Here is a 13,179-nt window from a genome sequence, read left to right as displayed (position 1 = left end):
GCATACGATACATCACAAAACTAAGATATATTAGGGTTATTCTAGCAATAACATGTGTTAAAAGCAAACGTGTGAATATAATATCCATCAACGTCATTATATGTTCAGGAAACGCACGAGAATGTCAGTGCTATTTGATTACGTTGACGTTATTTCCTTTTGATTTATCCGTTATGGGCCGTAAACCGTTTTCGCTCTGCCAAGGAACGTGCATATGTAAAATAAATGCATTAACAGCGCAAGAGCGCGAGGGTGTTTTTGTTAGGAACACATGTTTACTCTTCTGTTAAAACAGCGGCAATCTATCGGATATCTTTGCTATAAATCATGTACAATTAACAAATGTCATGCTTTCAGGCTACGCGTTTTACGGGAAAGTATGTACTTCGGAGTCCATGTCTATTGCTGAAGACAAATTTAACTTTCTGTCTATTGTGACAGCAGCACACGAACTTGGTCACAGGTAAGACAGTCATATTACTTTGTTAAAACTCCAAGTCTTCGTGGCTGAATGTTCGTGGCCGAATGTTTAAGGACGCTGAACCCTGACGACTGTGGGTTCAGAAACCCAAAAGGACAGTATAATTCTCGTGAGGAAGCTTTCTAACTGGATCGGTGCTTCTATCCATGTGCCCACCGAGTCTTCCATTATTAGTACATGCTGGACGATATTTACCTAACCTGCATTGTGAAGATGTGATTTAAAACTAAACGCATCAAACACAAGTCTAAACTATCATTCCTCGTTAAAGTAGCCTGAATTTCATTATGGAATGCAAATTACTTCCTTCCCTTTGTCACTTTTTCCCATTTTTAAACGTGACTAAGTTGGACTTAATATCAGAATATAAAATGAAATGGAAATGTTAATTTCGTCACGAATCTCAGCAGCCTTCAAAACATATATATCCTACATTCTTCATGTTTTAGTCTAGGTGGCGTGCACGACGGTGAAACGGACGATGCCAACTGTAGGGATGAAGATGGTTACATTCTTTCCTCTATAAATGCAGTATATACAGATTCCAAGGCCACGCATCCATGGAAATTTTCACCTTGCTCCGCTGCGGCATTTACTACAAAACTGGCAGAATTGCAAGCGTACGTTTATAGTTTATTCTAACTTATTGTAGCTCGATTGTGATGAAAGCTTTAAGTTTATTTTAATCACTCCCAAGTCCTGGAAGGTGATCTCAGTAGGGATAGAACCTATGACATCCGAGTTGAGCGACCGAAACTTTAACCAATAGACCACCGCTCCCCTTTGATTGTCGTTCCCCTTACGCGTATGGGATTAATTACATAATAGATCTAAATGATATTTTGTTGAAGCGTGTGTTTCATGACCAAAGAATGTTATTCCGTGTAGCGTAGAACTGATTCGGAGTGTTGAAACTTATTAAAACACGTATCTGCTGTGTATCATTTCTGTATGTTTAATATTTATCTGATAAATTGATTTTAAATATGGAAGTCTTATTTCTTTGTCATTGCAAGTAGTCTGGATCGACGTCACGTAAGCGTGTGGTATTTAAGAAAATAATAAATCCAAAACAACGATTTTGTCGTCGAATACAGTCATTGTTTGGAGTTCCGATGCGAAGGAATTATATCACGCGGATGCAGCCAAAGTGAATTATAAATACGAAAATTGATTTTATTTAAGAGGAAATCACTGTTGAGTTCTTATGGTATATTATGTTATCAAGAATTATTATGAAAATCCTTGACATCCCCCAAATACTTGCCAGTTGTATGAGTTTCTTTTCCAGCGCGCTGCTATGAGGTTAGATGCTATGACGTTAGATGCTATAACGTTAGATAATATGACGTTAGATGCTATGACGTTAGATGCTATGACGTATTTTGACTTAAACAAATGAACAGACATTTTTAGTCTTCTTTGTTTAATAGGAAAACAAATCGGGTCGTGTTAGAATAAACATCAACGTGATTTGCCACATAAGAATTATTTGTCAACTTAACAAGAGTAAGGACAATATGAGTTTCGTTTTTATCATTCTGTTAATTACGAATTTGCCATTCTCTTCGCCTTGTATAAGTAAAAAGCTTGCATTGACAAAATAAATTCTACATTCTAGTATAACTAATTTTCGGGGTCAGGTTATTTTAATTCTATAAATTCGTATTACTTGTAATTTACTTTCAGTAATTTAACCCATTCACAAACCCAATAGTATACTGGTATACCACGAGACGTGGTAAAAGTGTCATCGTTGATTTTTCTGTTATATGATAAAATGCATATTGTTTGATAAGCATGTTCTATAAGGCTTGACTCCATTGTGTTCCATGATTTAAGAACTAAACTTATTTCACACATACCCATATCTTCTTGCGGAATATTGTATGAGCGACTGCGTTCTTTGAATGTAGATTTTCCTGTGGCACTTTTGTCTTTGAGACTTGGCAGTGTTGCTTTTTCCATTACTGCCCATGAACAGACTCAATCAAACCAAGTCTGCAATTTTCACTATTTGCCTTGTTCTCGGTGCTTCCGAGGGATCTACTTTCCAGATTTTATGCAGATGTATATTCTTTTATTGTAAATATATTTTCATAGAAAAATCAATTTATTTGTTTTGATTTTTGAATTACGAACATAAACACTGTAATGCAAATTTTAATCTTTCATTTATCAAGGTCAGGCAATAACTGTTTGAGGCGAGATGACACCGATCCGTTGCTACTGCCAACCGGAATTCCGCCAGGGCAAATGTTTCCGCCGGATAAACAATGCAAATTAATGTTTGATGACGAATCAGTCATGTGGCGCGTATGTTTCTTTTCTTGTTCTCGCAATAAAATAATATAAGATTATGTAGCATTTTATTTACAATACATGACGTTGTTTTAATGCGCAATAAAATATAATTATTCTAAATGATATGTACGGAGTGATAATAAAATACATGTTACTGGGTAAATAGGACCATTTATTCGAAGCCAAAAACTTTAACCGCTCGGCCGGCCACTGATGCCTCTCATGAATAGAATAAAACAGAGTAGGACAGAATAGACGGAACAAAATTTTATTAAGCCTTGTACATCGTACTTGGTCTAAACTTGAACAAGATAATTTAAACAGCTTTATAACATACTGTTGTTAAAAGAACATGTACGCCGTCTGACTCTACTCGTATTTTGATAAGTGTGTGTGAAAAATATTACGAAAATATGAAAATATCTAAAATGTGTGTTTTGACATTCTTCACTTTACTCTATTGTAAAATCTCAAAGCATGGCAACAATGTTTAGTACACCTAGCTTAGTGCCGTATTTTAAAAAAGTTAAATGTCGAACAATTAAGCTATTTAATAGAACTGATAAAATATTTAATGAAAGCAAAGGCATGATGGCGCATTTGACAGAATGTGTACCGCTATGGCTTGTACGCAACTAGGACTGACGAAGATAACGTTTGTTATACCAGGGGATGGTACGACCTGTGGAGATAAAAAGGTAACTATAGCTATTGTACTTTGCTTTACTTTGTATATACAGTGCAACCTCTGTAGAGCAACATCCTTCGGGAGATACAAATATTGTTGTTCTGGAGAGGTAAATTTGATAGTATATTTCACCATAGGGAAATTTTAATGATGCTGTTATAAAGAGGTTTTTGCTTAAGGGAGGGCCGTTCTGGACAGGTTGTACTGTATAATGTTTCTTTGTCTTGTTTTGTTTTGGGTTTAATGCCATTTTTCAACAGTATATCAGTTATGTAACGGCAGGCAGTTAACCTAACAAGTGTTACTGAATTCTGAACTAGTACTAACATGTTCTGCGAAAGTAAATGTCATTTTTGCTGCATGAATCAGAGGTGTTGGACGAATGATTTCAGATACAATGTCTTTTATCAAATCGGCACGGAGAACATACACCTCGCCCGGGGTTTGAACTCACGACCCTGCTATCCGTAGATTTGCACCCTCCCTGTTGAGCTGAGCGAGCGGGCTGTAAATGTATTGTATATCTAGTTTTCAATCAGGTCATGTAACATAACATTTGATATTGTGAATATATATGAGCCGTGCCATGAGAAAACCAACATAGTGGGTATGCGACCAGCATGGATCCAGACCAGCCTGCGCATCCGCGCAGTCTGGTCAGGATCCATGCTGTTCGCTTTTAAAGCCTATTGGAATTGGAGAAACTGTTAGCGAACAGCATGGAGCCTGACCAGACTGCGCGGATGCGCAGGCTGGTCTGGATCCATGCTTGTCGCATACCCACTATGTTGGTTTTCCCATGGCATGGCTCATATATAAAACTGACCCTCGGACCATTTTGTTGCCTACTATACAAAAAATGTCATGCACTGAAAATATACAAAACGTCTTTGTCTAAGATACGGTTAATTATTTGAGCTGTTACTTGATAACATTGTCATATCTGTAAACATTCTCACTTACAAAGGTTATTCTTTATCTGATATGTCTGAATACTTCAGTGGTGCTGGAACGGCAAATGTGTTTATTCCGAAGAAGCTCCGCCAGCTAATGGTAAGGTTACCCTTTCAGGTGAACAGACAGCTTTTCCTGTTAAAATAATCTTTACATAACTTGATGCAGGTGTTGTTTTTTCTATGAATACTAATTGAGCACAAATACAGACTCAATATTCTTCATTGATTTTACAAAGCAAAGCAGAGCGTCCATGTATTAGAGGCAATTATAGTTAAACGAAGAATAATTTATGTGATAAATTAAAACACAACACTTTTTAATGTAACAAATAATCACCCTGTGTATACAGACACCTGTTTACACGGAGACCAAACTGGAGCATTTATTAGTGGCTCGACATGCGCCGAAACACTAGCAGGCGACAACATATGGAAATGTTATCAAGCAAATATAGAACAGACGTGTTGTGGGACTTGTGCAGCTGGGAATACAGGTCTAGAAGGTATGACAGGTGTAGACAATCAACATCTAGATAATAATGGAAAACGTAGATTTTTTTTGTAAATCCATACGTTTTAAATCACAGTTTTTCTATGATAATATCCATTTATCAGTGTGCTAAGTCTTAGTTTATATTAGGGACTCCACAAATAGTGGGGACGACATATTGATTTAGTGTTGCCATTCAGTGTGTATGTCTGTCTGTATGTTACAAAGTTTGTCCAAACAACTCCTCAGACGTTACCGGGCGGATTTACACAAAAGAGATTATTGTACATATCGACGTTTGTGGTATTTTGCAATATATGCGTGTTAAATTGTGGAAGACCTACATTTTTGTGTACATTATTCTCATGTTTTTTTTAATATTTTGTCAATTATAACTCTTCTAAAGAAAAAAAGTTTTATTTGAAAAGAGACGTATGCTCTTCAATGTAATCATAATTTAGCCAACACAGGGGTGTGAGAGAAATGCCTTTGTAGTTTGATTTATGACGAACTTATACTTTATGAATCATTGCAGAAAGTGCAATGTACAAAAAAGAATAATGTACCTTGTTTAGTTTAGTATTTATTTACCTGCATACATATTGAACACAGTAGTTGATAGCACTTTCTTTCTTTCCTAACTAATATTCATAGAATTCACAATTTCTTTCGGTCAGCTTTACTTGAATCCCTTGCTTCGACGGGATGGTGATGGCCATGTGCAACATTACACTTGTTCTATCTATTTAAGGATGCGAATACGGGGACGTCAGTGACTGCAGCAGCATTAGTTCTGCTCAGTGCTATAACGAGAATATAGCAAAATCGTCTTGTTGCAAAACATGTTACGACTTTGCGAAGTCGTATACTAACTTACCAGCAGGTATTTTAATATATAGCTTAATAAACGCTTAGTGTCCGAAGTTATATCAATATGATAATGTTGTTTAGAACGAATTTTTTTTATAAAAATAAACATTTGTAAACTGTAACTACAGTTTATTTTTAATGGAATATGTTCACGATTAATCAATTGTAGTCGCCTTTTAGGGTAATTGTAAACAACACCAGCAGGAATGAATATTTTCTAATATGATACATGTACAAGAAACAACGCAATAATAAGATCCATAAAACATCTTGTGACATTTAATGTACCGAAATATGAACTTTTACTTTTAAAGAATGCAAATATGGGGATAAAAAAGCAGGCTGCGACAATTCGGTTGCGACTTGCACACAGTTCATGTCTGACTGTTGTGCCTCCTGTACTGGTTTCACAATGCCATCTACATCTTCGACATCTACGACTACCTCATCGCAGACATCCGCCACATCAGATACAACCAAAAAAACTACACCGACGCAAGACGCGACAACTAAAACACCAGTCGAACAAGATGGTTTACCTGGTAATGGAAACAGTTGATAAAATCATACTAACTTCTTTTTTCAGAGGTTTTTTTTTTGGGAGTGGGGGGGGGGGGGGGGGGGGTGTGGGAGGAGGGTTGAAAAGAAAAGAAAATTATATCAAATTACTGATTTGTAAATAAATATTTTAAAATTATATCAAATTACTGATTTGTAAATAAATATTTTAAATAATTGTTACTCATTTAAATATACACCCGCTAAGTGTAGTTAAATATCGTTAAATGTCAGCTTAAGCTGCGCAATCATATCGACTTTAAAATCATTCCATCTGGTTAAAAAATTAAATATAAGAATACGTATATCTTTAGTAGCATAAAACATAATAACAATGTCTATAGCCATCGCAAAATGAAAAAATAAACTTTTGCAGAAGATCAAAACATAAAATGAGCACACTAAATAGGTGATTAGTTTCCATATTGATTTATAAAATGCGGTTTTGGTAGCAAAATACAAATGATTTAACAAATCAAAAATAAATTTTTCTAGACTTTGATAAAAAAAATATGGTTTAAAGAACTTAGTTCTTAGATCACGGAATATTGGACAAACAAGTAAAAATGAAATCCATTTTGAACATTATTCATATTACAACCTACACATTCTTTGCTTTCGATTGGGTATTATCTTCCTGTTTCAATTAATAAGCTATGGCGAAGTGTTTTTAAATCTTGACAAGGCGGATCTATATTTTAGTTCAGTTAAAACATCTAACTTCTAAGTAATGTTTACATTTCAAAATCGTGTTTAAATATACGACAGGATGATGGAAGCCGTATCTGAATACCATTTTTGTAATTATGTATCAAAAATACGTTGTTTAATAAGTTGAAAAGAAATACATATATTTGATTGTTCATTTAATTAAATATATTCTTATCGTCTTGTAGACTGGGTACTTCCGGTGGCAGCTGGCGCAGGAGGGGTTCTAGTGCTCTCAATTCTTATCGGGCTTTGTACTTACTGCATGAAACAGAGTTCCAAAAAAAAATACAAGAGTGAGGAAGACAGGAGACATTCAGTAAGTTCGTTATTGAAGAATGACTGCGTGCGTTGTGATAAAATACACAAATTATCTCATTGAATAGAAGAATCCACCCAGTGAGCTTTACAAATTGGGCATAAATCTGCACAAAGCCAGACTTTCTATAAAATTGATTAAATTCAACAATTAAGCAAAACACATTACACAAGTTTTCAGCTATAAAAGAATCATAAAGTATCAAATTTTATATAATATTCTTTGGACAAACAAAATACAGTAAATTGGGTTTGTTTGTAGGAAATAAAATGTGCAGTAGGCCTAACATTTCATTGCTCTGGCTGCAATGAAACTCAATCATAGATGATAAAATCTATAAGACACGTTCCTCCGGCAGCATAGAACGCAACCAAGCAAAATAATAGCAGCCTCCGTTCATGAGAGTGGAATTAATCTTGTGCAATACTCCTCATGCCCCTAGCACCGGCTTAGGAAGAATTCTATAACAGTAAAATTGAGTGTGTGACCATAAAATAAAATAACACTGAGTCCGAGCACCGAGCAACGTGTTACAGCCGCCAAACGGCTCTGAAAGACTTGGTAAAATCTATAAGGAGGGTCCTTTGGAAGCGTAGAACGCAATCAAGCAGAATAAAAGCAATCTTAATTAACTAAATCTGCTCATGAGAAGTACTATTAGCACCGGCTTAAATGGAAGTCTGTTCTTGTTCTTCTCAAATCAAATGTTCTCCATTATCCAAAAAGGACCAGAAAATATGACAACACTGAGTGCAATATCAGCACTGAACAAATGATAACGAAAAGTGACATAATACATCACGGAATTGCGGCCGTGGTACGGAATATAATGCATACCGTTTGCATATAAGAAGCTTCAAATCATTGGTTGCGTAAGAAGACATAACACAAGACATAACACAACATAAGAAGCTTAAATGAGAGGGAAATATTAAATTCAATATGCAGTCATTGATCCAAATGAGAAAAGCTGTGTGTAAAACGATTGCCTTGCACTGAAATTTTATTCTCATAGTTGAAAAGAAGTATTAGTTATAACTGCTAATTCATTCCAGGAATTAATTGTAAATTTGAAAGCGAACGCTAGAATGAAAGAAGCAAATTATTCAAGTGGTGTAGTTTTTAGTATTGAGTGTACATGTGTGCATTACATGACATTATTTTATAGGGTGACAGACGGCGCAACACGGGGGAAAACAGAAGAGTATCTGAAAATGAAAGGCGCCGGTCAGAAGAAAACAGGAGAACATCTGATAATAACAGAAGAAATGAAAGACGGAGATCGGAAGACACCAGGACAGAAAGAAGACGGGCATCAGAAGATTTAAGACCTCCAAGAAATTATAACAGAAGATATTCTACACCGTGAGTATTTTTGCTTGTTGAACGTTAATTCATAACAATTTTTAAAGACTATCGATTGAGTGCAGACCCGCATATTGTAATGATATCGCCTAAATTCAGTTCAAAGCTGCAATTGTAGAATTCAAGTTATTCAGCACTTATATCAGTGCAATGCGAATGTACTGACATGTGATGACATGCCAAAATACAGATGTAAATTATTTGTCCATGTTAGAAGATTGTTTCTTTCAAACGAATGACATCAGTTTAATGTAATAGTAAAAATCTGAAAGTCAACCCGTTTCCATAAAGTCAAAGTGTCACTGAACTAACTGCACAGGCATACACACACACTGCTTCATTCGTTCTTCGGCGATACATAACTGTTATTTGTAGTTTTAAAACATATATCTGCTTTTTTTCAGAAATGCGGGAATTGTTAATTGTATACTGTTTTATGTATGGTTGAAACGTATAAATCATATTTCTTTTCAGAAACGGAGCTTACAGATATTAGAAAATAGTCTTTTTCTACTGTTAGGGTGAATAAAACATCTTCCGTATCAGAACACAGGATCAGCTTTCATAAAGACACTACAGAAGTATCTTTCAATATGAAAGAAATGAAATGTAAACGAATTGATTGTATGTTACTGCTATTATTTATTTTAAGTGCTCTACGTTTATGTTATTTAGAATTAAAAAAAAATTATATTGTTTATTTATCTCTCGATAAACAGCGGGTATTTTACGTTTGAATATTGTCAAGAGTTTTTTCTACACATTTAACAGGTTAAAATATCTTGCTGTTATGGTTGTGTTGTGAGATACGTATCAATAAACTAGTAATAAAACCATTTTTTTAATATATATTCGATTTGAATCAAATTTAAGAAGAGTCACGAGCAGTCCTTCTGACGGCTCGTGTGTACATAATATTATAATACATCGATCCGTCTGACCACAGGGGAAGATCTGACCACACCATCCAATAACAGGGTTGCTTAAATTCTGGTGTGTTCTCCGAAAAAAATCCCCGCTTAAATAATTGTTTAACCCATGAATTTTGAACTACTAGAAATCAATGTCATTGTTTATTTATTTATGAGAAGTTACCACTAAATATAAACGTTGTGATTTAGAATTATTATTCTCTGCATGATGTTAAATTAGAGCATATAGATATGACCGCCGCATGTTGTAACATCGTTACTGTAAAACACATATAGTGTGATGTGTACCCTTTCTAAAATGATATCCTGCATGCCCCATTCACTTTCAATGGACGAAGAACCCATCACAAAAGTACATGCAACAGTTACAGATCGTTGGTACATTCAAAATAGTCACTGTACACTTGTTCAGTTTCAGCATCCTGTAACTTGAGACACTTCTCACTTTTATGAGCCGCATATTGTTACCATCGCAGCATTCCTGTCTCTTTGGGACGCTATTTCTGAATGTCCCGTAGAATATCTGCGAAGCCCCTAAGAAACTAGTATTCAAGAAATATTCTCATGCCTCTGTACATGTTGCAAATAAAATAGAAAAAGTGGAAACTCCACAGGTCGTTCAACACGACAAAAACGAAAATGTTGCAGGCTCGATTTGATTGAGCCTGTTCATGGACGGTAGTGGAAATGCATGCTACCGTCCACGCCCTCTATCCCCGGGTTGAGCAGAACTCAACATTTACTTCGAAAAGTCTACAAAAGTGTATAGAAGAGTTACTCCGGTATCTACACACGATCTGACGTCTTTCCGATGCGCTGCGGCATCTTCCGAAGTCGCCATTTTTACCTGACGTTTTTGATCACTCGTATGCATCATGTGAAAACTGTTCACCAACTAATGATGTTTGAAATTTTGCAGTGCGACTTCAGAATAATTAACGCTAACGTACGTTTAGCGAAAATGTTGACAATGTGAGATTTATCGCTAATTCAAGCTCTATTTCCAAGTTATTAACATCATGCCTTACTGTTGTCAAAGCTAACGTGAAAAGATATTGTGATAAAATACATGAAAACTCTGGAAAAAACTTATTTTGGTCGGTAAAGAATTCTGTCGAAATCCTGGATAAGTTTACAAATAATAATTACAAGGTGTCTTCAGTCAATACATACGATTTTTCTACTTTGTATACCAGTTTACCAAATAATTCAATAAATGAAAAAACTACCTGCCCTAATTCAAAAGACTTTTGCCAGGGAAAATGCTACTTTTCTCGCTCGCAATTTCAAAGCATTTTTTACAAGTTGCATTGTAACAAATTATACTATGTGAACCTGTGACGAAGTTCATAAAGCCGGTAGTTTGTTAAACAAAACTAACAACTATAAATAAAACTAACGACTTAGGCTTTATTTCTAGATTTACATCTATTTACAATTTCATACATGTCAAAATGTATGAGAAGAGGGATGACTTTAGAATGAAGATTGAATACTGCTTAAGCCGGTGCTAGGGGGCGTGGGCAGTGTTGCATTTTTCCATTACTGCTCATGAACAGACACAATCAAACCGAGTCTGCAATTTTCACTGTTTGCCTTGTTTTCGGTGCTTCCGAGGGATCTACTTTTCAGATTTTATTTATTTTTAGTATTGTAAATTTTCCAAGGCAACATCTTATGGGATATACATTTCTCAATTAATTCGGTTTGCAAGAGCGTTTAGTCATGTTGAGGATTTAAATGAACGTAATCAATATATTACAAATAAGTTTCTTCAACAAGGCTATCGTTATTATAAATTACGTAAATACTTCGCTAAGTTTTACTATCGTAATCCAGATTTGGTTTCCATAATCTCGGATCCCCTTTCTAAATTCCAGTTTGTTTAGTTCTGCCCATTGTTTTCTCGTTTAGGGCAAACCCATTATTTTATCTGGGGACCATACGCCGCTTTTCATGGAATTACACCTAGTGTATCATTGAAGGTTCCATGTGCACCGCCGTATGAACACATCTGCGGATGTCTCTAAATTGATTTTTTTGTATTTTTAGTATGTGTAAATGTTGAGTTCTGCTCAACCCGGGGCTAGAGGGCGTGGACGGTAGCATGCATTTTCACTACCGTCCATGAACAGGCTCAATTATTTTATTATTATTATTATTATTTACCAGATTTTTATACCGCTCTTTTCATCCGTAAAATTAACGTTCAAAAGCGCTGTAAACGTTCAAACCGAACCTGCAACATTTTCGTTTTTGTCGTGTTGAGCGGCCTGTGGAGTTTCCACTTCTTCTATTTTAAAGTATAATAATATAGAGATTTAAAGACACTTCTCCATTTTTATGGGGATCTGGTTTACACGGCAACTTTGCAGTTGTATTTAGTAAAGTTACGAAACGTTTTTTTAAAAGAGGTTATGACCCAACTGTTTTGAGACACGCCGTATGTTAGTGTCCAGCCCTTTACAGTTGGACGCTACGCTTCCTCTTTGATTGTGGTCTGGCGAAACAGATGGAGGACTCTATGATAGGTAGCTCTTAAAGGAACAGACCACTAGAGTTTGGCTAAAAATGATCATTCTTTCAAATTGAAGTTTGGTTATATTATTAACATTAGAATATGAGTTTTTGTTTCTGAACTGTCTTAAAAAGTTCAAACCAAGACAAAAAAAAAAAAAGACCGCGTCGGAAATCGAACCCGGACGGCCGCGAAAACAAGGAAGTTTTCCGCTGTCGTTACCAATAACGCTATGGCGGATTTAGTGATCCGCGTTAAATACGGATATTTATAATCATGGGTTTACCTCGAGTAAAGCGTTACAAACATCGTAAAAAGTAATATAAACAACTTCTCGTGTGTTTCCGTAACGTAAAGTCTGTCAGTAATTAAGTTTCAAAGCACTCTTAAGAAGTATAGCATTGGTTTCCAGATATCTGGAAAAAATGTTTTGTTGTCGAACGACCTGGAGGCCAGTGCCTTTAAATTCGAACGGGACTGAGCTATTTTGATTTTTGTCTTGATTTTTGGGGATATTTTTTTTACACTGTGCTATGACTTTGGAACATGGTGGGGGTAAGATTAAGGTCAGATGCATCATAAACCGGTTTAAGCTCCCCGGTGGTGTTTTTGCTAACCACCGTTCCAAGGCGGTGCCCCATTGTGTTCCTTTATTTGTTCGTTTTGTCCTTGTGTGTTAGCTTTATGTGAGTTTATGTGTTGGTCATGTGCACGTTCGCGTGCTTAATTGCTGTTTTGGGAGGCTGCGTTTTTGGAACATGGCTTCCCTGTTAGATATTTGTCCTTGTTCTTTTGTTTGTTGTAACAGTCTGATGATGGATCGCAAATTATATACTGTTGCACCTTGTATGATGCACCGCTCACATGTATCGGTCCTCAATAAAACCTCGAAAACAGTTTTGCTCAAAATTATTTTTTTGATAAATAAAATCTGTAAAAAGATCCCTTACAAGCATAGAATGCTCATTCAATAGTTTCTTGAAAACAGAT

The 13,179-nt window shown here is 35.7% G+C and overlaps 1 protein-coding gene across 1 annotated transcript; it reads left to right on the top strand.

Annotated features, from left to right (window-relative positions):
- The first annotated feature begins 343 nt into the window (after positions 1-343).
- LOC123538553 (A disintegrin and metalloproteinase with thrombospondin motifs adt-2-like) lies at positions 344-9,509 on the top strand. Its single transcript, XM_045322737.2, has 11 exons — positions 344-463; positions 931-1,101; positions 2,665-2,797; positions 3,367-3,483; positions 4,475-4,526; positions 4,780-4,932; positions 5,671-5,802; positions 6,104-6,331; positions 7,244-7,374; positions 8,543-8,739; positions 9,214-9,509. Exons 1-11 carry the CDS (start codon positions 348-350, stop codon positions 9,233-9,235), a joined length of 1,452 nt encoding a protein of 483 aa, XP_045178672.2. The 5' UTR covers positions 344-347; the 3' UTR covers positions 9,236-9,509.
- The last annotated feature ends 3,670 nt before the right edge of the window (positions 9,510-13,179 follow it).

Source organism: Mercenaria mercenaria, chromosome 18 (assembly GCF_021730395.1).
Source record: "Mercenaria mercenaria strain notata chromosome 18, MADL_Memer_1, whole genome shotgun sequence".
Taxonomy (NCBI): domain Eukaryota; kingdom Metazoa; phylum Mollusca; class Bivalvia; order Venerida; family Veneridae; genus Mercenaria; species Mercenaria mercenaria.
This window is presented reverse-complemented; position numbering and strand designations above follow the sequence as displayed.

Bases quoted from the DNA above. Each gene is read 5' to 3' on its own strand.
- LOC123538553 (XM_045322737.2), top strand. From the start codon at position 348: ATGCTTTCAGGCTACGCGTTTTACGGGAAAGTATGTACTTCGGAGTCC. The intron at 6,332-7,243 runs GTAATGGAAACA...ATCGTCTTGTAG, and splicing joins CGAACAAGATGGTTTACCTG to ACTGGGTACTTCCGGTGGCA. The intron at 7,375-8,542 runs GTAAGTTCGTTA...ATTATTTTATAG, and splicing joins AGGAAGACAGGAGACATTCA to GGTGACAGACGGCGCAACAC.